Consider the following 24,024-nt stretch of genomic DNA (forward strand, 5'->3'; position numbering starts at 1 on the left):
TCAATTTGGCCTTGAGTTAGGTCTCTCTGGCCCATGAAACCAGACTGATGGCCATGCTGTGAGCTCAGCTGCTCACTCAGCACAAGGAGACCTCTGTGCTTTCAGGCTTTCAGGCAAGGTGGTGTCACATCACTGTCAGTGAAGGTCACAGGAAATCAGAGGAACTGAGCTGCTCCTGGTAACTTCCCATGTGTGCATGGAGCACCTGGGAAGAAGCATCATCTCCATGTGCACTGAGAGCTCCAGCCAGCACAGACCAAGCTAGCACTTTCAGGCAACAAATTAGGACAAGGAAGCAGCAAGGAGCCACCTGGCACTTAGTGACAGTTAGGTCCCTGCTGTACTCACAGGTTGAAGGGACCATGGGGAGGTCTAGTCCTAGCCTGGGATGGAGGAAGCAGATGTTCAGGGCACCTTCTGAAGCACAAGAAACCTTCTGGGCATCCATCTCTGCAACATGTCCTGCTGCTGAACCAGCTTCTGCTTCACCCCCTGAGAGGTGCATCTGCTTGGATTTCCACTGACACAGTTCTGGTCACTGATTTCTGAACCACAGTCCCTTTCCCATCAGCTGCTTCTGCTCTGGGCCACAAGATTTCTCCTTCACTCTCCTCAGTCACTGCTTTTGCTGAGCCACCTGCCAGCCCAGGACATCTCTGCACGAAGCTGGAGAAAGGCCAAACTCTTTTATCAGCTGCACCAGCATTGCAAAGGACAGAAGGTGACACAAAGTTGAATATGCTGGGCTCCTCCATGGGCAACAAAGCTTGGCTCTGTGGCTATGAAAAAAAAAAACAGAAGCAAGCAAGGTACTAGGGGACAAAACCATGAGCAGTCATCCAAAGACAGTGGAGAAAGCTCAGGCAGCCAGACCAGCTGCTGAAGAACTGGCCAGAAGGACAGACACACAGTGCTCTGGCAGACACCATCCACTGAAGCCACACCAAGAAATGAGAGAGAGAAGAGGGCAGCTGGTTGGTGAGGTATTGTTTATTCTAAGCAATGGAGCTTATCACACAGTACAGGCAAAGAAGGTTTACAGTCCAAGAGAGACAGGACATGAGACAGTAACTTGGAGAGGATGGGTAGGAGAAGGCCTCTGGTAGAGCTGGGGAATTAGGGTGATATGGAAGGGAAAGGTGCTGGAGGGAGAGGGGCTGGAGAAAGGGAGAGGTTAGAGAAAGGGAGAGGTTGGAGGAAGGGAGAGGCTGGGGAAAGGGAGAGGCTGGGGAAAGGGAGAGGCTGGGGAAAGGGAGAGGTTGGAGAAAGGGAGAGGTTGGAGAAAGGGAGAGGTTGGAGGAAGGGAGAGGTGGGAGAAAGGGAGAGGCTGGGGAAAGGGAGAGGTTGGGGAAAGGGAGAGGTTGGAGAAAGGGAGAGGTTGGAGAAAGCAAGAGGCTGGAGAAAGCAAGAGACTGGAGAAAGTCAGAGGTTGGAGAAAGTGAGGTTGGAGAAAGCAAAACACTGGAGAAAGCAAGAGGTTGGAGGAAGTGAGAGACTAGAGAAGCAGTAGAGAGATGGACATGGAGAAGCTGGCAGGAAAGATGGAGGGAAAATTCTTCTGAAGGTGGGAAGGAAGAGCAGCATGGTGGGGCAGAGGCAGCTTGGTGAGGGCACTGAAGACTGTGTGGGAAGGAGATGACAGGGACAGAGAGGTCTGAGCAGCAATGAGGCTTTGGGAGAGGGAAGAGGAGCAAGGACATGCACTGCCCCATGCCTCCAAAGCACTACCTACCTCACTAAGCTGAAGGTGCCTTGCTGGCTCCTGTCCCTGGTGATAAACCTCTTGGCTCCAAACAGGGGGAATGGAGCAAAAATAGAAATGGGCAGATTCAGATTGGATTGAGGAAGTTCTTCCCCATGAGGGTGGTGAGGCACTGGAACAGTTTGCCAGGGAAGGTGGTGGAAGCCTCATCCCTAGAGATTTTTAAGGTCAGGCTGGATGTGGCTGTGAGCAACCTGATCTGGTGTGAGGTGTCCCTGCCCACGGCAGGGGGTTGGAACTGGATGATCCTTGAGTTCCCTTCCAACCTTAACAATTCTATGAATCACAGAATCAACCAGGTTGGAAAAGACCTCAGAGATCATCAAGTCCAACCTATTACCTAACACCTAACATCTCCTGAACTAAACCATGGCTCCAAGTGCCACATCCAAGCTTTTTTGAACACCTCCAGGGATGGTGACTCCACCACCCCCCTGGGCAGTCCATTCTATTGGCCAATTACTCTTCTGTGAAGAACTTTCTCCTCACCTCAAGCCTAAACTTCCTCCTACACAGCTTGAGACTGTGTCCTCTTGTTCTGTTGCTGGTTGCCTGGCAGAAGAATTCTGTGAAACAAGGTGGCCACAGCTGAATCAGTCCTCAGCTGGTTACTAAATCCTGAACTAGACCATGAGGTCAGTCCAGTGACCAGGGGACAGCTCTCAGCATTTCCCTATCTTGACCACTGGGTGCTGGCAGCACCAAGCACTCCTGGGTGTCTTTTCTCTGATGATGAGGATGGATCCATCTGCCACAGCCATCATGTGGTGAGATCTCCTCCACCACATGCTGTGCAGGGTGCTCCTCACCCTCTGCTGTGATCCAGCTCTCCAGACCTCTCTCAGAGCCTGGCAGGGCATAGAAAGCATTGGGTTGGAAGGGAGCTTCAAAGGTCAGGCAGGTCTCCCAAGGAGATATGTGAAGACCAAGCCTTTGCTCAGGGGCTGAGGGCTGCTTCTCGTTTCATAGAATCATTGAATTGTTTAGGTTGGAAGGAACCTCAAGGATCATCCAGTTCCAACCCCCCTGCCATGGGCAGGGACACCTCACACCACAGCAGGTTGCTCACAGCCACATCCAGCCTGGCTGCAAAAACCTCCAGGGATGAGGCTTCCACCACCTCCCTGGGCAACCTGTGCCAGGCTCTCACCACCCTCATGGGGAAGAACTTCTTCCTAATGTCTAATCTAAATCTCCCCTCCTCTAGCTTGGATCCATTTCCTCCAGTCCTATCACTCCCTGACACCCTCAAAAGTCCCTCCCCAGCTTTCTTGTAGCCTCCTTCAGATCCTGGAAGGCCACATGTGGGCCAGCTTGGGGTGGGAGGTGGGCAGACGACAATGAAGGGGTTTCAGAGGTGTTTCCCCCTCTCCCTCTCTCCCATCATTGAGCTGCAGGCACTGAGGGAAGGGTGACTGTTCCTCAGGGCTCTCATGCACAGCCAGGATCTGTCACCACTCTTCAGCCATCATTTTCCCAGTGGCTGCTCCTTGCCCTTGGGGTTTCCGTGGCGCAGGCTCCCTGCAGGGAAAACACCAAGCTGAGGTTTTGCAGAGCACAAAGCTGCCTTCCATCCACTGGGCAGGCTTCTCTCTCATCCTTGGGCTCACATCTCCTCCACAAGACAGCCACGATCAGGAAAGCTGTTTCCAAAGGCACCCTGCAACAGAAATGGAGACTGTTGGCAAGCAATCCACAGCCCACAAGCATCCAGCAGTCCTGAAGGACTCAGAGCTGGGCTAGCCCTCCTTGCAGACCTGGGAGCTTTGTGAGCAGCCCCAGTGGCAGTGGTGGAATTGCTCCCAACCCATGAATCATAGAAGCATTAAGGTGGGAAAAGACCTCTAAGACCATCAAGCCCAACACTAGCATGGCCACTAAACCATGTCTGAAGTGCCATGCCCAGATGGTTTCTTTCAAATAAGGGTAAATGGAAGCAGGTTGTTAACCCCCACAATGGGCTCAAACTTACCAGGTCACTGCTGGAAAGAGGGAGAGCTGAAGCCCAGGTCTGGACATCACAATATTTTCCAACTGTGCACAAGAGGACAACAGTTCTTAGTGTTGAATATGGCCATACCAGGGAATTTCTTCTTCCTGCACAGCTCCTCTTCTTTGCTTGCTGTTGCTTGCTGCCATTGGGGCTGGTGGTTGCTCCTTGGGTGTTGGGAGGTACCAACTATGCCAGAGACATCTTCTTAAGAAGTCTCTTTCTCTCCTGCACTGGCTCATCTCTATATAAGCCCTAAATCCAACACAAGAGGCTGCATTTGTTTGAGGGCTGATGTGCCAGCTGCTGAAATATCCATCCATTACTCATCCTTTGACCTTGCTTTACCAGTCAGGGATGTCATGATGATATCTGAGGTTTTCAAAGGAAGCTCTGAGATTTGCAAGTGGCAGGACCAGTAAATTTCATTCCTGAGCCCAAGGCAATTACGCTCCTGGGAACAGGGGTGGAGGACACCAAGCAGGAAATTCTTCATCCATCCATGCACACAAGGTTCCTGGGGGGGTGTGTGCTGAAGCCCTCAGTACCACAATGCCCTTGAAAGCAACTGATCACAACCAGAAACATGATGGTCACCCCTCCTGGGGCTGCTCACACTGTGCAGTCCCTCTGCAAAGCCATGCTCAGACCCTCTGTTATGGAGAGGTTGAGAGGCAGGCTTGACTCTTTCAATTCAACATCTCAATATTTCCTCTCCCCTAATTGTCCTCACACCCTGGCACCAACAGGGACAATTAGAACCATTTTTACTCCAGCCAGCATCTCCACACTCAATGCTCTTCTAAGTCATAGCACTGCATTTTTAGCAGCCCATCTGCTTTGGAAGCAGGTGGGCAGTGCCAGCCTCGAATGACTTGGGCAAGGATTAAGAGTTGAGTCAGACAGTGATGGTTAAAGACCAGGGAGTCAAGGTCCATGTGTCTGTCATCAGCCCAGCAGGTCCTGCTGTCTCTTAGAAATACATCCTGGCCTTTTAGGGGTTCAGGCTTTGCAATGCTGAGCAAGTTCAGAGAGCAATAAGGCAGCCAGGGCACATTTTCCAGCACTGAGTGTGGGCAGCTGGGTAGGACCAGCTGGCTCACCCCTCCATGCTGCAGCATGGAGAAGACCCTTGTGTCTTTTTGTCATGGGAGGAAGACGTTGTTGGCCAGTGTGGACTGTCACAGATAAGCCTCCTCAACAACCAATCTTTTAATAACAAACATTTTCTCCACTACCAGCTGTGGAGGGGTTGAAATGAATAAATCCCAGGACCTACAGCTCAGCTAAACCACTTTGAAGACCAAGTAGTTGATGTGTGATTGATGAAGGGATGAAGGTGGTGGAGAAGGGAGAGGGAAGGCAGGGTGATACAGCAGGACATCAGAAAGCAGCATTGTTGTTAGCAGGTGGTCAGGGATGGAACAAATTCAGGAAGTGCTTTGTAAACCAGGCAGAGATGAGAAATAGCACCCAGAAATGGTCAGGCAGAACAGGGTTAGTGCTCCATGGAAGTCATCAGAGCTAAGCTGGAGGAGAGGTTTCAAAATGCAGCCCCCCTGTGGTGGGCAATTCTCCCCAGGTCAGTGGGGATGTTACTGGAATAACCATTCAAAAAGGAAAGATGATTAACAATAAAGATCACAGGAAGGGGCTTGCAAGGCCAGTTCAAAGGAGATGAAGCTAAGATTAGAGTTCACCATTTAAAATAAACCTCAAGGAATGGGCTGGGTTGGAAAGGACCTTTAGAGGTCGTCTAGTCCAACCATGCTGCAGTGAGCAGGGACATCTTCAACCTAATCAAGCAGTGCCCTCAGCTCTGCTTTCTTCTCCACCACCAATTTCTCCAGCCAGCCAATGCTGCCACGAACACAGAGTCAGTGCTTTGCACCTCCACAGTCACTGCCAAGTGCCTGTTCCACGGTGGCTTGGCTTGCAGCATACTCCAAGTGCTCAACCCAAGAACTGGCCACCACCTTCCAGTGAGGGTTCATAGCCTCTTGACCCCTCTCAGGGGCTTCTGAGGTGGTTTGGAGCCAAAGCAAAAGCTGCAGGCAGTTGGGAAACAGGTGTGCAATTAAATGACCTCATCCACATCACCTCCCCTCCCTCCAGCTCTCCATGGGGCTTGGTTTCTGCTCCCAGTGCAATGTGGACACAAGCAGCAGCAGCAGCCTGCATGCAGGTCACTCACCACATGAACCCTCAAGATGTTGCATAGGTAGGAAACAAAATCCAACTACCTGCTCCATCCACAGGACTTCACTGTCCATCTTCACTTGTGCAGACACTTAGCTCTCACATCTGGCTAGGCTGAGGTCTGCAGCCATCTAAAGGGAGTAGCCAAACCTGTGGCAGCTCAGTTATCCCTAGGGTGGGCATGGCAGTGGTGGCTCTAAGCAACACAAACCTGCTCAGGGGTGGTGGGGGGGAGGGTTTCTTTCACTGAGCTGTGCTTCTTATTGAGAAAACAAGATCCAGGAGGTGGTATTTGTCTTTAGCATTTATTTATCGTTGGGAAAAATTAAAAAGAAAGAAAGAAAGAAAAAAAAAAAAAGAGGAAGGGGAAAAAAAAAGAAGAAAAATAAAAGGAAAAGAAAACCCTTTGAGCAAGCAAAGATCATCACAAGCACGTCACAATCAATTGGCTATACATTAATTTGTGGTGGGGGTTTTGTGTGGAGGGGGGAGGGAGGGGGTTATGTGTTTCGTGTGTTTCACTCTCATCAGAACAGCGAGACTGCAAAAAGCACCGAGGAGGAGGTGTGTGCTCAACACGTTACAAAGAGACAAGTCGTGAAGATTGCAACCAAACCCAGGCCACAAAAATGTTAATTAGACACTTCGGATCCACCTCCGAGAGGCAAGAGCTGGTGGAAGTCATGGATGGGAGCCAGGTTGTTGCATCCCCCCTCCCCCGGTGAGAAGCAAGGCGAGGGGTGGAGAGGAGGAGGATCGCGTTGCAAAGGAAGCAGCAGGTGATCGGCGTTGCAAAAGCGGTTGGGGAAGCACAGGAGCCGGGGCAGCAGTTAGCACCAATTATCTTTTTGTTGTTGTTGTTGTTGTTGTTGCAGAAAGGAGTAACAGGTACAACACAGTGAGAAATGAGAAAGCAAGCAAGAAAACAGCAGAGGAACTTTCACAGGGTCCAAAAAAAAATAATAATAATAAAAAAGCAAAACATTTCTCTTCTTTTTTTTTTTTTTTTTTTGTTCTTGTTAACAAGGAAAGCAAAATATTACAAATCAGCAGTGGAACAGAACCAGCCTTGTGGAAAACACAGAACCAGCAGAGCGTTTTTTTCCCAGCAGGATTGACAAGCTCCAGAGTCCAAAGTGAACTTGAAACAGCAGAGATTGGATCTCCTTTCTGATAAAACCTGAGTGGGTTGGATGGGCATAAAGTCTGTGGAAGGTAGAGCAATGCAGGTCACCCTGAGCTCTCTCGACTCTGCTGCAGTTTCCTGGCATTCAGTGCAGTGCTAGAAGCTGTGCTTGGATATATGTGGAGGACCTGGGGCAGATGGAGTCAAGGCTAGGATTTCTATCCCTGTCTTGTTGCTAGCTGAAAGGGAGGTCCCACCAGTTTCCCAGGTTCTTTCTGCAAAGATTAAAACCTTCCAAGGAGCATTCAGCCCCACCCAAAGAGAGGTGGCTAACACAGGGAGCTCAATGGCCCTTGGAAAAGTTCTTCAGTAGAGAGGGAATTCAGACCACTGGCTAGAGCTTCAGACCTAGCTTTGTGGTCAGATGCCACCAAAATGGCCCTTGGAAAAGTTCTTCAGTAGAGAGGGAATTCAGACCACTGGCTAGAGCTTCAGACCTAGCTTTGTGGTTAGATGCCACCAAAAAGGAAACCTAAGGCCATGCTCTGCCCACTCACTGTGCATGTTTAATTCAAGCACTGTGAGGGATGCTCTTCATTGAGAAGAAGCAACCCTGAAGCCCAAAGTGTATGACCCAGTGTCATGCATTGGATTAGGTAATCTGAGTATTTTAATGGTTTTCTTTGGGCAACATTTGGTTACCTTTGGCTGTAAGGGCTCAATTCGCATTGAATCACAGAATCACTCTGGTTGGAAAAGACCCTCAGGATCACCAAGTCCAATCCAAATTGAAGTCAAGGTGAAATGGTGGGGAGTGTGGTGTTCAGATTCAGATCCAAACAACAGAAGGGAGAATTGTTTGGCATGGCCTTAGGCAGAGTGAGCTCAGTGTGTTGGGCTGTTGGTGACTGTCTGTGTGCCTTCCTGACGTGTCCTGCCTGCTTGTGACATGTCACCTCTGTGGCTGTTCCCTCTAGCTTGTGTTAGGGAAAGGATGTTCCTGAGGAGTGTGAAGATGCATGAAGCATCTAAATGCCAAGGAATCACAGCAAGTCTTGGAAGCTCAGGCTTCTCTGGGCCACTTTGTCCAGGGGTGGGAAGAGCTGTGGGCTGCGCTCTTCTCCACCAGCTCAAGGCAAGCCTTTCGCCGAGCTGCTCTGGAGGCAGAGCTGAGCTTTGCACTCCAGCAAGTGCTGCAAGGAGCTTCTGAGCACTCAGGAAAGCAATGGTCGACATGGACAGGGCAGCATCTCTATGGAGCATGCACATCAAAACCAAAACAAGGAGGGGGGGAAAAAAAAAGGAAAGAAAAAAAGCACTATGCTCGCAACGGTTTTACTTCCTGGAGGATTTCCCTGGTTTCCTCCTAAACATTGGAGGTTTAAATATATATATTTCTATATATATATATGTGAATATATATTTTTCCACATACACAACCTGACTAGCTCATAGCACACAGTTCTAACACAGCTAAGCTTGGAGATACACCACTGACTTCAGAAACACTACACTGAACTTAATACTCAAAAGGGTTTAGGCTGGCAGCGCAAGGCAAACAGGACACATCACACAACACACTGAACTTGGCATTTATTCAGCACTAAGGGCCAGCAAATGTCACACTATCTGTATACCCCAGAGCTTTTCCCTCCTCCTCTTTGGAAACCTTCTCTCAGCCTCGTAGCCCACCACTTAGTTATGTTTCCAAAAGACCCAACTCCTAACAGGGTGAGACCTCAACAAGGGGACTTCTCACCCTCTCAGCCTGTCCCTTCCTCTCTTAAGGTGGTTTCATGCCTCTAAAATATCCTAGCAGCAAGACTTTCCTCATTCCAACACCTCTACAACAACACAGTTCTGGTACTTTCCTCTTACACCACCTCCCTACCCTACTTCCCATCTCTCCCTCTTTCTTCTTTGTAAAAATCACCTGGTTGGAGAAGATCTTCAGATCATCGAACCCAACCACAACTCCTTCCCTATGGTTTGAAAGGTTCAAAAGCTAGACTGAGTCTTGGGATAGAAATAATGAGCTGCAAAAATAAAGGAGAAGCCTGCATCCTGATCTGGAGTAACTCTGCTGCAGGAGAGTTTAACCACTCTGGTGGGATCAAGATCAAACCTTAAGTCTTTAGGACCCAATCCAGGAGTTAGGCACGTACATTTGGACTGGGACCATTCCTCTCCTCACCTCCCACTGACCCAGCCACACAGATCACAGAATCACAGAGTGGCAGGGCTTGGAAGGGACCTCTGGAGATCATCTAGTCCACCCTCCCTGCCAGATTCTGGGGCATGCAGTGCCAGGCTGTTGGGCCAGCTGACAAATGGTCCTGCTGTGCTTCCAGCTTCCAAAGGTTTTGCTGGGCATGGGAATTTCCTAGAATAAGAGCACGGTAAATAGGATTGAATCCCTGAGATCTTGCCTGGAGGGAGTCTGGGGATCCCAGCAACTGGTTTATGGCCCTCTTAGGATGCTTACAAGCCAACAGGAACTCCAACAGCTGGTAGAGTCAAAACAAGAGGGGCTGACACCTCCTGCCAGCCTTGCTGACTCATTTCTTTCTACCCCTTGGAAGGTCAGGTCTGCAAACTAAACCTCTTCCTGAAATCTAGCTCTGTCTGCTGGCACCCCAGGAGTCTAGTCCCAGACTAGAGCAGACCAAGAGTCAAACCAAGCCAGGAATAACTTCAAAAGATCCATTACATAGGGGAAACAATAGGGAAGAACAACCTGCTGAGAACCTAGTCTGACCTTCCACATGCTTGGGAAGTCTTCACTGCTCTCTGCTCCTTCCCTTGCTCCTTCTTGATTTAAATCAAGGACTTCAAGCGGTGCTGATGGTGAAGCCAGACTTACCTCCCAGCTAACATAGGGGAGGATCTGGCCCTTTATTTGCATGGGATCTCCTTTCCCATTGCTTCATGGAGCAACAATCCCACCAGTATCACCAGGGGAAAGCTTCGCTCTTGGCCACCCCACTGATCCTAGTGGATTTACAGCAGATCCACAGCACCACGAATGAACCTTTTGGTCCTCTCTGCCTTCCAAACCCTTTCACCTTGGTAACACCGGTGGGAGACAACTGAACAACAGCCAACCCCAAAAAGGGCCTTTTGGGAACTTTCCCTGGCTCAAGGACCACTTCCACACCATCACAGCATCGAAGGACCAAGCTTGGATCACAGCTGATCCCTCACCTTCATCTCCTACGACCCCCTGCTCGTCCCTCTGTGCAGAGCCGTGTCGTGCAGGCAAAGCAAGACCAACCCGACCTCAGAAACAAGGATTCCTTAATCCTCCTTGGAAATAAACCAGAAAAGCTTCTAATACAACCAGACCAAAAAAAAAAAAAAAAAAAAGAAAAAAAAAAGAAAAAAAAAAAAGGGCAGATTAGAAGCCTCTAATTAATTTTGTGGCCTTTATTTAATCGAAGAAAAAGAAAAGAAAAAAAAAACAAGAGAAAAGTGGGGGGGGGGGGGGGAAGGGAAAGAAAAAAGAAAGAAAAGGGGAAAAAAAAAGAAAGGAGAAAGAAAGGAAAGTGCAGTGACATTTACTCTTTTGCCTCAGCCAGTTTATTGTTCATCTCTTTACTTTTCTCCTTGTCCTCTGGCTTTGCTGTGTTGGAGGTCTCGGCGCTCTTTTTCTTGGCAGCCCGGCCAGATACAATCTGCTTGTCTTTGGCCTTTTTCAGGGGTTTATGGCTTGTGGTGGTCTTTTTTGGTTTGGAAGGCTTTACAGTAGGTTTCTCCACCTGCATGGAGGGCAACAGGAAAAAGGACAACACAGAGACGGACAGAGAGAGAGAAAGAGAGACAAACACACAAGGACAGGTGGAAAAGAGGGTTTAGATCAGACACAGCAGGAACGTTGCTTAATCAACTCAGCTCTGCCCTGCCATGAAGGGAAGGGAGCAGCTGGGTACCAATTCCTCTCATGGTCTTGATGGCTTAAAGTCACAGTGCTCCTGAATCATATAATCATAGATTCATAGAATCATAGAGTCAGAGAATCATAGAATCATAGAATCATAGAATCATGGAGTCATAGAATCATAGAATCATAGATTCTTAGAACCATAGAATCACAGATTCATAGGATCCTAGAGCCATAGAATCATAGAGTCTTAGAATCAGAGTCATAGAATCATAGATTCTTAGAACCATAGAATCACAGATTCTTAGAACCATAGAATCACAGACTCATAGAATCAGGGTCATAGAATAATAGAATCATAGAGTCAGATTCTTAGAGTCATAGAATCATAGAGACATAGAATCATAGATTCATAGAATCATAGATTCTTAGAATCATAGATTCATAGATTCATAGATTCATAGAATCATAGAGTTATAGAATCATAGACTCATAGAGTCATAGATTAATAGATTCATAGAATCATAGATTAATAGATTCATAGAATCATAGATTCTTAGAATCATAGAATCAGAGATTCATAGAATCAGGGTCATAGAATAATAGAATCATAGAGTCAGATTCTTAGAGTCAGAGAATCATAGAGTCATAAAATCATAGAATCATAGAGACATAGAACCATAGAGACATAGAATCATAGAATGGTTTGGGTTGGAAGGGACCTTCAAAGGTCATCCAGTCCAACCCCCCTGCAGTCAGCAGGGACATCCTCCACTATATCAGGTTGCTCAGAGCCTTGTCAAGCCTGACATTCAATATCTCCAGGGATGGGGCCTCAACTAACTCTCTGGGCAACTTGTGCCAGTGTTCCACCACACTCATAGTAAAGAACTTGTTCCTAACATCCAATCTAAAAGCCAACAAAGCCCATTGTGTCCAGATTAGGACACAGCAAGATAAACAGGAGAGGGATTATTGATCATTTTGTCAATTCCTGACCTCAGGAGAAGAAGCTTTGCAAGCCCTCATGAGATCGAGTCTATTGGGGGTGAAGCAGAGAAATGAATCATAGAATTGTTTTGGATGGAAAAGACCTCTCAGAGTCCAAGTAGTAACTAAATCTGCCAAGGCTGGTACTAAACCATGTCTCTCAGCACCACATCTCTGCCTCTTTCAAACACCTCCAGGGATGGGGATTCAACCACCTCCCTGTGGAGCCTCATTGAGTGTCTCACCACCCTCACAGAGAACTTCCTCCTTATAACTAATTTAAATCTCCCCTCTCTCAGTTTGAAACCATCACCCCTTGTCCAACACTACACTCCCTGATGAAGACCTCCCCTCCTCATCTTTCCTCTAGGTCCCCCTTAAGCACTGAAAGGCCACCACAAGATCTCCCTAGAGCCGTATCTGATCCAGGCTGAACAACCCCAACTCTCTCAGCCTGCCCTCATAGCAGAGGAGTTCCAACCCCCTGATTATCTTCATGGTCTCCTTTGCACCTACCCAAGCAGGTCCATATCTTACGTCGGGGCCCCCAGAAACTGAACACAGTACTCTAGGTGAGGTCTCACCCAGAGCAGAGCAGAGGGAGAGAATCATCTCCCTGGACCTACTTGGCCATGTTGCTTTGGCTGCAGCCCAGGATACAATCACTTTTGATGGACTATGAGGGCACATTGCCAGCTCATACTCAGTTTTTCATCCACCATCCTAGAATCTTAGAATCATGGAATCCTAGAATCCTAAAGTCATAGAATCCTAAAATCCTAGAATCCCAGAATCCTAGAATCACAGAATCCTAGAATGACATAATCCTAGAATCCTAGAAACCTAGAATCACAGAATCCTAGAATTTTAGAATCCTAGAATCAGAGAATCTTAGAATCAGAGAATCACAGATTCCTAGAATCATAGAATCCCAGAATCCTTGAATCCCAGAATCCCAGAATCCTAGAATCACAGAATCCCAGAATCCTAGAATCCTAGAATCATAAAACCATAGAACCATAGAACCCCAGAATCCTAGAATCTCAGAATTCTAGAATCCTAGAATCCCAGAATCCTAGAATCCCAGAATCCTAGAATCCTAGAATCATAGAATCCTAGAATCTCAGAATCCTTGGATCCTAGAATCCTAGAATCCTAGAATCCTAGAATCCTAGAATCCCAGAATCCCAGAATTCTAGAATCCTAAAATCCTTATCATAGAATCATAGAACTGTCAGGGTTGGAAGGGACCTCAAGGATCAGCCAGTTCCAACCCCCCTGCCATGGGCAGGGACACCTCACACTACAGCAGGTTGCTCAGAGCCCCATCCAGCCTGGCCTTATAAAACCTCCAGGGATGAGGCTTCCACCACCTCCCATCACAGAATAGAATCATAGAATCCTAGAATCAGTCAGGATTGGAAGGGGCCACAAGGCTCATCCAGTTCCAAGCCCCCTGCCATGGCCAGGGACACCTCACATTAGAGGTGGATCCCTAAACGCATCAGCTGCTCAGAAACGAAGCTCCCATGGGAGGGGAATGACAGCAGGCAGCCTCCAAGCCCAGCCTGACTGTGTTGGGACACATCCCAGCAGGAGCACTGATGGTGCTGGGTGCCTCCTGCCAGGTTTCTCACCTTTGGTGGTTCTTTGTAGGGTTCACTGTAGAGGGTGCGTATCCTCCTGCGCTCCAGGTATTTGTTGTCAGCTGGAGTGGGCTTACTGGTTTCCCCCTTGAACTGGGCACTGTAACTGGTCTCGTGGGTCATTTTCTCCTCTGGTGGCTTGTACTGGGGCTTTGCTTTGATAGCTTTCACAGGCTTGACGTCTACCCAGGGTCTGAACTCGTTTCTGAAGACCAAAAACAAAACAAAAGAAAGAGGTTCAGGAAGGTAAACCACCAAGGCAGGAGTGGGAAAGTGGGAATAGAATCCTCCTGGGCTCAGCAAGGTCATTGGCCTCCATCCAGTCAGATTTGCAATGAAACCACGTCCAAATGTTTTTTACCTCATCCAAAAGCCATACACACATTAGGAGAAACTCAAATGAAATTGGGTCTATCAAAGCAGAATCACAGAATCATAGAATGTTAGAGGCTGGGAAGGGACCTCCAGAGATCATCAAATCCAACCCCCAGGCCAAAAGCAGGAATCATAGAATCATAGATTCACAGATTCAGAGAATCATAGACTCATAAAACCATAGAATGATAGAATCATAGAACCATAGAATGCTCTGGGTTGGAAGGACCTCCAAACTCATCCAGTCCAAATCCCTCTGCAGTCAGCAGGGACATCCCCAACTAGATCAGGTTGCCCACAGCCCTCTCCAGCCTCACCTTCAATACCTCCAGGGATGGGACCTCAACCACCTCCCTGGGCAACCTGTGCCAGTGTTCCACCACCCTCATGGTGCAGAACTTCTTCCTCACATCCAATCTAAATCTGCTCTGCTCTCCTTTGAAGCCATTGCCTCTCCTCCTGTCCCTGCAGGCCTTTGCAAACAGTCTCTCTGCAGCCTTCTTGGAGCCTCCTTCAGGTAGTGGCAGGCTGCTATTAGGTCTTCCTGGAGCCTTCTCTTCTCCAGGCTGAACACACCCAGCTCCCTCAGCCTGTCCTTGTAGCAGAGCTGCTCCAACCTCCTCATCATTATCCTGGTCTTCCTCTGGATCTGCTCCATCAGGTAGCTGACAGTGAGCTTCTGAGTTACTTAAAACAAATATAACATCCTATCACAGAAATACAGAACGGTGGAGGTAGGAAGGAACCTCTTGAGATCATCAAGTCCAACCCCCCTGCTCCAGCAGGTTACCCACAGCAGCTTGTCCAGGATCACAATGGCCAGGTGGGTTTGGAATCTCTCCAGAGAAGGAGACTCCACAACCTCTCTGGACAGCTTGCTCCAGGGCTCCAAGCACCCTCACACCAAAAAATTTTCTTATCATGCTTAGATGGAACCTCCTGGTTTCCAGTTTGTGCCCATTGCCCCTTGTCCTATCACTGGGCACCACTGAGCAGAGTCTGGTCCCATCCTCTTCATAGAATCACAGAATGAGTCAGGGTTGGAAGGGACCACAAGGCTCAGCCAGTTCCAACCCCCCTGCCATGGCCAGGGACACCTCACACTACAGCAGGCTGCCCAGAGCCTCATCCAGCCTGGCTGCAAACACCTCCAGGGATGGAGCCTCAACCACCTCCCTGCACAACCCATTCCAGGCTCTCACCACTCTCATGGGGAACAACTTCTTCCTCACCTCCAGCCTGAATCTCCCCACTTCCAGCTTTATTCCATTCCCCCCAGTCCTGTCACTACCTGATCGCCTAAAAAGTCCCTCCCCAGCTTTCTTGGAGCCCCCTTCAGATCCTGGAAGGCCACAAGAAGGTCTCCTCAGAGCCTTCTCTTCTCCACACTGAACAGCCCCAACTCTTTCAGTCTCTCCTCAGAGCAGAGCAGCTCCAGCCCTCTGCTCATCCTGGTGGCCCTTCTCTGGACACCTTCCAGCATGTCCATAGCCCTCTTGGAACAGAGGCTCCAGAACTGGATGCAGTACTCCAGGTGGGGTCTCAGCAGAGCTGAGCAGAGGGGGAGAATCACCTCCCTTGCCCTGCTGGCCACACTTCTCCTGCTGCAGCCCAGGCTCTGCTTGGCTCTCTGGGCTGCAAGTGCACATTGACAGCTCCTGCTGAGCTTCTCATCCCCCAGCACCCCCAAGTCCCTCTCCTCAGGGCTGCTCTCCAGCCACTCCCTGCCCAGCCTGGACTTGTGCTTGGCATTGCCTCCACCCAGCTGCAGGACCCTGCCCTTGGTCTTGTTGACCCTCCTGAGCTTGGCTTGTGCCCAGCTCTGCAGCCTGTCCAGGTCCCTCTGGATGGATCCCTTCCCTCCAGCCTGTCCAGGTCCCTCTGGATGGATCCCTTCCCTCCAGCCTGTCCAGGTCCCTGTGGATGGATCCCTTCCCTCCAGCCTGTGCAGGTCCCTCTGGATGGATCCCTTCCCTCCAGCCTGTCCAGGTCCCTCTGGATGGATCCCTTCCCTCCAGCTTGTCCAGGTCCCTCTGGATGGATCCCTTCCCTCCAGCCTGTCCAGGTCCCTCTGGATGGATCCCTTCCCTCCAGCCTGTCCAGGTCCCTCTGGATGGATCCCTTCCCTCCAGCCTGGCCAGGTCCCTCTGGATGGATCCCTTCCCTCCAGCCTGTCTGCTGCACCACACAGCTTGGTGTCAGCAGCAAACTTGCTGAGGCTGCACTCAATGCCACTCTCCATGGCACCAACACAGATGTTGACCAGGCCTGGTCCCAGGACTGAGCCCTGAGGGACTCCACTTGTCCCTGGCCTCCACTGGGACATGGAGCCATTGACAGCCACTCTTTGGGTGCAGCCATCAAGCCAGTTCTTTATCAATCTCATGGTCCACCCACCAAACCCATGTGGCACCAGTTTGGAGAGCAGGATGTGGTGTGGGACAGTGTTGAAGGCTTTGCTCAGGTCCAGGTCAATGACCTCAGTTGCTCTCCCCTCATCTATCAATGTTGTGACCTGGTCAAAGAAGGCCACCAGGTTTGTCTTGCCCCCAACCCTTTAGGTATTGATCAGCATGGAGAAGATCTCCTCTCAGGATGCTTTTTTTGAGGCTTAACAACCCCTGGTCTCTCAGCTTTTCCTCCTCACAGTGATGCTCAGCCTTTCTGTCACTCACAGTTTCATTTCTTTTGGACATAAATGTAATTTATTTATTTTTTTTTAACAACACAAACGAAACCCAACCCTACACAGAAACAAACTCATTTCAAAGGTTTTTAGCACCTGCTGAATACATTCTGGACCCCATCCACAGACTCCTCCTCCTCCTCCTGCACTTTGCAGTTCTTCCCAACACACCACCACCATCTTTCCAGCTTTGAAGCAAACCACTTCATTTTCCCTCTCCAAATTGCCACTCATCTGACCACAGGGTTGGAGAAACCCCAAGTGTGTTGCTACCTTAGATCCTTCAGACTCCAGTCCAAGCCAGAAGCCTTCCCAACAGTGATGATACAACCAGAGGGGTGAATTTTCCACGGATCAAAGCCCTTGTTTTGATGTCAGGACCTCTGAGCCAACAGGACCTCCTCCTTGGTCCTTCTTGCTCTGTTCCACTCAACCACCTTTGGTTGTGTTAGGCATTTTCAGCCTGGTTTATTAGGGAAATGAGTCCCTGTGTGAGGTCACTGTTAATCTGCTGGTCAATCCCTTCTTTGAAGACCTTCATCAGCTCCAACTTCCTGTGACAAATGGCCATGGAAATGCTCAGCTCCTGCTGTTGTGAGGATAAGAAGCTGGAGTGGAGTCAGAGGCTCAGGAAAGCTGCAGTGTGGACATGTACACAGATGTCACTGGTCAGCAGAGGACCTACTTAGGCAAGGAGGCTGGGCTGCAGAAGGTCATCTGTTGTCCCTGGCCACCAGTAGCAAATGATCCCTTCCCATGCAGGGATCAGTGAGGCACCCTCCCCACCCAGTACTTAACTTCCATTCACTTATTCCCCCTGCAAAGACACAAAAACCCTTTCTCTTCCAAGAAAACTGCTGGTGGCCACAGCCTCCTGCATGCATTTCTTCTCCTAAATCACCTCGCTAAGGTCTCACCACATCTTAGAATGGATTCATAGAATGGTTGAGGTTGGAAGGGACCTCAAAGATCACCTAGTTCCAAACCCCCTGCCATGGGCAAGGACACCTTCCACCAGCCCAGCTTGCTCAAGGCCTTGTCCAACCTGGCCTTGAACACCTCCAGGGAGGAGGCATCCAAAACCTCCCTGGCCAACCTGTTCCAGTGTCTCCCCACCCTTGCTGTCAAGAATTTCTTCCTCATCTCCAGTCTCAATCTGCCCTTCTCAAGCTTCAATCCATTCCCTCTTGTCCCATCACTACAATCCCTTGTAAAAAGTCCCTCCCTGGCTTTCTTGTAGCCCCCTTTCAGGTACTGAAGGCTGCTCTAAGGTCACCCTGCCTGGTGACTGTGTGTTTGTGGTAGTCAGTACAGACTGGCCACCAGCATCAGTGGAGTTTGGAGAACCCTTCCCTATGCCAAAGATGGGTGACTGCTTTAGGATGAGCTGAATCCCTCTTTGGGCTCTGCTTGCTGACCAGAACTCCCCTGATGGGAACACAAACATCAATCTGTGAGCCAAATCCCACTTCCAACTCTCCATCCTTTCTTAGCATTGATTCTACCTACATCAGCTCTTTCTTTTCCCTCTATTTCTTCATTTCTCTCCCCTTCTTTTCCTCTTCTGCTCTTCCTGGGCTTGGATCATGCTGCCAAAGGCCCAATGCTTTATGAATTCTTCATGAAACTATTGCACTGAAAAGTCAATGCATGAATGGGCTGAATTGTACCCCTTTGGTTCCTGTTGACTGAATGTCATCCATTCCTCCACAGATATTTCTCTGCAGTCTATTGTTAAAAAAAAGAGAAGAATTCCTCCTGCATGAAGGCTTGGGAGAAAGGGAGAGGAAACAGCTTTGAACAACTGGATTGGAGAAGTCAATACACCACTGACAAACTCGAAGTTCAACCCAAGATTCTCAGAAGCCTCCTAGGAGCCATTTTTGCTCCAAAGTAGACTATAAATTTCCAGCTGGTTTTTAAAAGGAAATAAAATAATGAACTGATTCTCTCTGCCACTCACGTCCCTCCCTATACAACTTCTGAACAGGTTAGATACTTGTCGTCCTATTTGTGGCAGAGGTAGAAATCTCAGAGGTGAAAATCATAGAATCCTAGAACATTAGAGGTTGGAAGGGACCTGCAGAGATCATCAGGTCCAACCCCCCTGCCAGAGCAGCATCACCCAGGGGAGTCTGCACAGGAATGCATCCAGGTGGGGCTGGAAAGGCTCCAGAGAAGGAGACTCCACAACCCCCCTGGGCAGCCTGCTCCAGGGCTCTGTCACCCTCACACCAAGGAAGTTTCTCCTCCTGTTGAGCTGAAATCTTCTCTGTTCAAGTTTGTCTCCATTGCTCCTTGGCTTATCACTGTGCAGCACCCACAAGAGCCTGGCCCCCTCCCCTTGACACCCACCCCTCACACATTGAGAGACATTGATCAGATCCCCTCTCAGCCTTCTCTTCTCCACACTAAACAGCCCCAGGCCTCTCAGCCTCTCTTCCCAGGGGAGATGCTCAAGTCCCCTAAGCATCCTCCTGCCTCTCCCTTGGACTCTCTCCAGCAGCTCTCTGTCTCTCTTCAACTGGGGAGCCCCAAACTGGACACAGGATTGCAGCTGTGCTCTCAGCAGGGCAGAGCAGAGCAGAGGGGGAGCAGAACCTCCCCAGCCCTGCTGGCCACACTTTTCTTGCTGCCCCCCAGGACCCCATTGGCTCTCTTGGCCACAAGGGCACATTGCTGTCCCATGCAGAACTTGCTGCCCACCAGCACTCCAAGGTCTTTCTCTGTGGAGCTGCTCTCCAGCAGGGCAGCCTCTAACCTGTCCTGGTGCCTGCTGTTGTTCCTCCCCAGATGCAGGACCCTGCACTTGGCCTTATTGAACTCCATGAGGTTTGCCTGCAGCCAGCTCTCAGCCTGTCCAGATGGCAGCACAGCCTGAGGGGTGTCAGCCACCCCCAACTCCAATTTTTCTCTCATCAGTGAACTTGCTGAGGGTGCACTCAATCCCTTCCTCCAGGTCATTGGTAACCACAACACCTTCCCTCAAAATCAGCCAGTGGGCACTGGAGGATCATCCAAGTGGTGATCTTCAGCTGAGGCAAATCTCATTTTCTCACTCATTCAAAGGCCAGGTGGTCAACCAGTCCTCATGGAGCACCAGGTCCTCCAGGAAACCTGAGCACAGCTTGCACCTACTGAACCATAGGATGGAGGCTGCAGCACCATGCACAGAGAGATTGGGCTTGGAAGATGGGAAACAAAGCAGGATCTGATCACCCTGCTGCTCATAAAATGCTGGCTTACAAGGTGGGGGAGCTTTGAATCAGCAGAATGGTGTTTGCTGCCATAGTGCTGGCTACCTCATTATGGGCTGCATTATGCAGAGAGAAAGGCTGCTCCCTGCAGAGCCTGTGGTCTCTGTAGACAAGGCAGGCTCAGGAGGTGGGGAAGTTTGCAATCTCACCACTCCTGCTAAGCTACTACCACTAAACCACATCCTTCAGCACCACAGCAAGGCATCTTTTAAAACCTTCAGGGATGGGGACTCCACCACCTCCCTGGGAAGCCTGTTGCAATGCCTGAGAACCCTCTCTGTGAAGAAAATATTCCTAATATCCAACCTGAACCCCCCTGGTTTGGAGAACATCCCCCCATAGGTCTGAGAACTCCCTCATTAAGATTTAATATTCTCAGGACCAATTCCATGGAACAACAGAATGGCTCAGGTTGAAAGGGACCCCAGAGCTCATCTCCTCCAACCTCCCCACCATGGACAGGGACACCTCTCAGCTATTCTCAGCTGCTCAAGGCCTCATCCAGCCTGGCCTTGAAAAAAAATAAACAAAAAATTTCCAAAGGGGGAGCCCCCTTTTCCCCCATTGGGGGGGTGAATAAGAGGGAGGTGTTGACAAAAAAAAAATCAGAGGGTGCCTTGGGGGTGCCCAGGGGACCTTCTTCTCACCTCCTCCCTGCTGCAGAATTTCTTTCCTCAGTCAGTCTAAACCCTGCTCTGCTCAGCTTCAAAACCCTTTCCCCCTTGGCTGGCTCCCCCCCCCCCCCCCCCCCCCCCCCCCCCCCCCCCCCCCCCCCCCCCCCCCCCCCCCCCCCCCCCCCCCCCCCCTCCATCCACAAATGCAACACTATAAAGCGTCATCCCACTCTAACAAATATTAGCTCTCTATCTTGCTCGTGAAAATTCTAAATGCCCTGCAAGGTATTTCGTTCCTATCTATCAGGCTTCATGGTAAAGATTGCAGACTACTAACGAGTCTGCTTCCGTAGCGACACGTCACAGGTCAATCTCTCAATAGATACTCTAAGCTTGATACAACCCCTCCCTATGCTACTCCTACACTTAAGCCCCAGCTAGATCTGCTATCTAGCCTATGTGCAGAGCGTATTCAAATCTTTGTGGCCTCAACTTGCATCATCTATCAAGTACTGCAAGCTTACTTCAACTATGCCCGCTTCCCTGTGCATACTCATCTCGCTATAAGAACTGATTGGAAAGAAGTATAAGTTATGTACACTAGGCTATCTCATAGTGATGTAGACCTGCTAAGAGTAATATGAAATATCTATTGGACTTAGCAGAACAAGAGATCGACCTCTTGGAAGATACATCATCACTTTGCCTCACCAATGTGCGCCCCTTATGTCACCTGCATACTAGCCTACCGGTAAGGGACTCAATGTAGAGATACCAGCGGGACAATATTCCGCTTGATCCACACACAGCGAAAGACTAATCATCAGGAGTGGGCGCCCATGGAGATAGGGCCCCTTATCTCATTAGAGTCCTAAGCCATGCCGACCAAGATATCTCACAACATAAAGCTTGCAATCCATGAAATGGCCCAGCCACTGGTTTTATGTACATTGTCTGTTTTCAGGCCTGACACCGGGTGAAGTTTTCTTTCCAGCATCACGCCTACCCGAAGCTGTACATAGATATTGACTGTCGCTATCCCCAAATAGCTGTATGGGTTATCGCACGAGCCGTAAACACCTTCAACCTAAGGGTGCCTTAGGCGAGCATATTTTCCATTCCCTAATAATGCACAGCTTAATATCCCCCACTCATTAGTCGCCTTGTTATTACCCTAAGTCAGTCGTACGAACAGAGGTATGAGACCAATTATGAGACACACTTGATCTCTATCCTTCTCCTCCTGCACCCACCGCCATACACCAGTGGTACCTCAGAATTATTTTTATCGACAATTCAGATATTTATAAATAAATTTTACTCGACCTCTCTCAGTACTTTCAGGCTCCTCTCCACAAGGCTAATATGACACTACTCCCAGGGCCCCTATCTCCATGGCGGAAAATCCTTCTCACTCATCTTGACCAAAGCACGGCATCGGTAAACACCTGGTTCTCGCATCCCGTTGTATGCCCTCTCCACTTTCATTGGCATATCGACTCCTATGCAGAGAAATCCCAGCATCCGCTTTTCCTTCACTTGCTTTCATCCCTCCACCTTAACTTCCCCCGAAACAACCTATATAACACACCGGTTATTCCCCCCCCCCCCCCCCCCCCCCCCCCCCCCCCCCCCCCCCCCCCCACCAGACCCAATCATAACCACGCTATTCGTTAGCGCCAAATGAGCTATCAGATTCTTCGAAAGAAGATGAACCAATATGTTCACAAAGTCTTCTGTAGAATAGACCCCAACGTCAGAATTTTGCGACGTTATGATGATGCCCTGAGAAACCTTTTCTACCTCATATTATATTCCTACTGCGCCGTGCACTATTTGGAACCCCCAGAACGATACAAGGCGTCATGAATGCTCGGTAAGTCTGTGACCACCATCTTGCAACTCTGTCTTCCTACACAAAAAATTCATAGCTCCCGTAGCGAAGAGTCAAATAGCACTGTCTAAATGCCAAGTGACCAAGCCCCATCACTATAAGATAGGAGTTCAAGCCTCCAACCGACTAACCTAAAAAAACATCAAGAGACAAATTGCCACCCTTTGAGTGATTGTCCTCTGACTGCAGCTGAAATGCCCCCCCCCCATTCTCACCTAAGTTATTCTAACAAACGCCCCTCATAAACAAGCCCAAGAAAGTTCGTACATCAATTCTTCAGTCCGAAAGTAGCCTTTTCATTTACATTAATTCATAATCACCTAATAAAAGAATCACGTCATCATAGTGTGACATAGTATACATATGACTCTTAGCTCTTAGTCAGGCACTATAGACCAAGTAGAACTAATTTGATCAAGTGGGTAACGCTTTGCTATCCTTTGCGCAGGACGTGAAAATCTGCACGTAGGAGATTTTAGAAACATTTTGCAAAATGAAAGGCTAATCCCACGTTCCCACTACAATCTCTACCGTACATTTTTCTGCCTAGTCCTCTGCAACCTTCCCCCATCAGAATTGGCGATCCCACTCGCAGGCCTCGCCCTCCAAAGAATAATTAGAATCAAGTGGCCTTGGACCCTAGCCACATGATGGAAACGTCAAAAGTGCTCAAAGCCTACAAACAAAACAAAGGTAGCAGAGAAGGCCTTATCAAGATGAACCTTTTGCCAAGCCAAGTCCAAGCCCCCAAGCGAAAATATTCCCCAGTGGAAGACAGTTTTTTAGTCGCCATTCTATTCAGACATTGATTGCCACGAACATAGAGTGCAACGTCAAACTACCACCACCTCCACCATGCAGCTTACTCGAGACAATAAGAGCGACATGTTCCCATTAGCAGGGCGAGCCGATGGCCTTGAGCAGCAGACTCCTTGCGAGAGCAAGGGAAACCTTATCCTGCTGGGCGACGCTGCTGGCTCGTCCGAGCCGTGGGTCCGTAGGCGGGACCCCTGGTTCAAAGTTGAGCGGCGAGCTAGACGAATCAGGCTCCCAGTTAAAGTTAGCTAGCTAATTAGCCGCCATTTGACGAGGACATAAAGAAAGCTAGTCCAATGGTAGGACGCACCCATAGGCCTGCAGCTCCAAAGAATTAAGTGCCAACCAGAGATTGCAGAGCTCAGAAGAGGTTCACATTATTAACCCTATACTGACTCCTGCTCTTTAGCGGTAGCACTCCTCACCCTATAGGACCCCCCAAGGCACGCCCTGTGATCACAGCTCTGCGGACCCCACACACAAACGTAAGGTACCAGATCCTTTGATGGAGCAGCGTACAGCCATGGTGATAGCGCCCATTGCGAAGCAGTCATGATCACCCCCGGAGAGCCTGGCTAGCCACTCATCTGCATAAATGATTGTAGCGGACAGAAGCCACTGAGGGCAGTCTGATTCGACGGTCTCCCGTGGGCAGCCACTGCTTCAGCCTAGGAAGAAGAGAAAGGCCACCACCTTCCAGAGGTGACCGTGTAGCAGACCTGATACAACAGCTGTCCATGATATGGAGGCCTATACAACGGGAGAGAGCTGCGTGGAGCACTCCGACTT

At 49.4% G+C, this 24,024-nt stretch overlaps 1 protein-coding gene across 1 annotated transcript in view; it reads right to left on the reverse strand.

Moving 5' to 3' along the window:
• Nucleotides 1–10,634: 10,634 nt before the first annotated feature.
• Nucleotides 10,635–24,024, reverse strand: part of MAP6 (microtubule associated protein 6) — a 47,637-nt gene continuing 34,247 nt past the window's right edge. Inside the window, exons 2-3 of the mRNA XM_054389447.1 lie at nt 13,585–13,798; nt 10,635–10,835 (exon numbers count right to left, since the gene is read on the reverse strand). Of these exons, the coding sequence (XP_054245422.1) occupies nt 10,635–10,835; nt 13,585–13,798 (415 nt within the window). The remainder of the gene's footprint in view (nt 10,836–13,584; nt 13,799–24,024) is intronic.

The sequence above is a fragment of the Indicator indicator genome, chromosome 1 (genome assembly GCF_027791375.1).
Source record: "Indicator indicator isolate 239-I01 chromosome 1, UM_Iind_1.1, whole genome shotgun sequence".
NCBI classification, from domain to species: Eukaryota; Metazoa; Chordata; class Aves; order Piciformes; family Indicatoridae; genus Indicator; species Indicator indicator.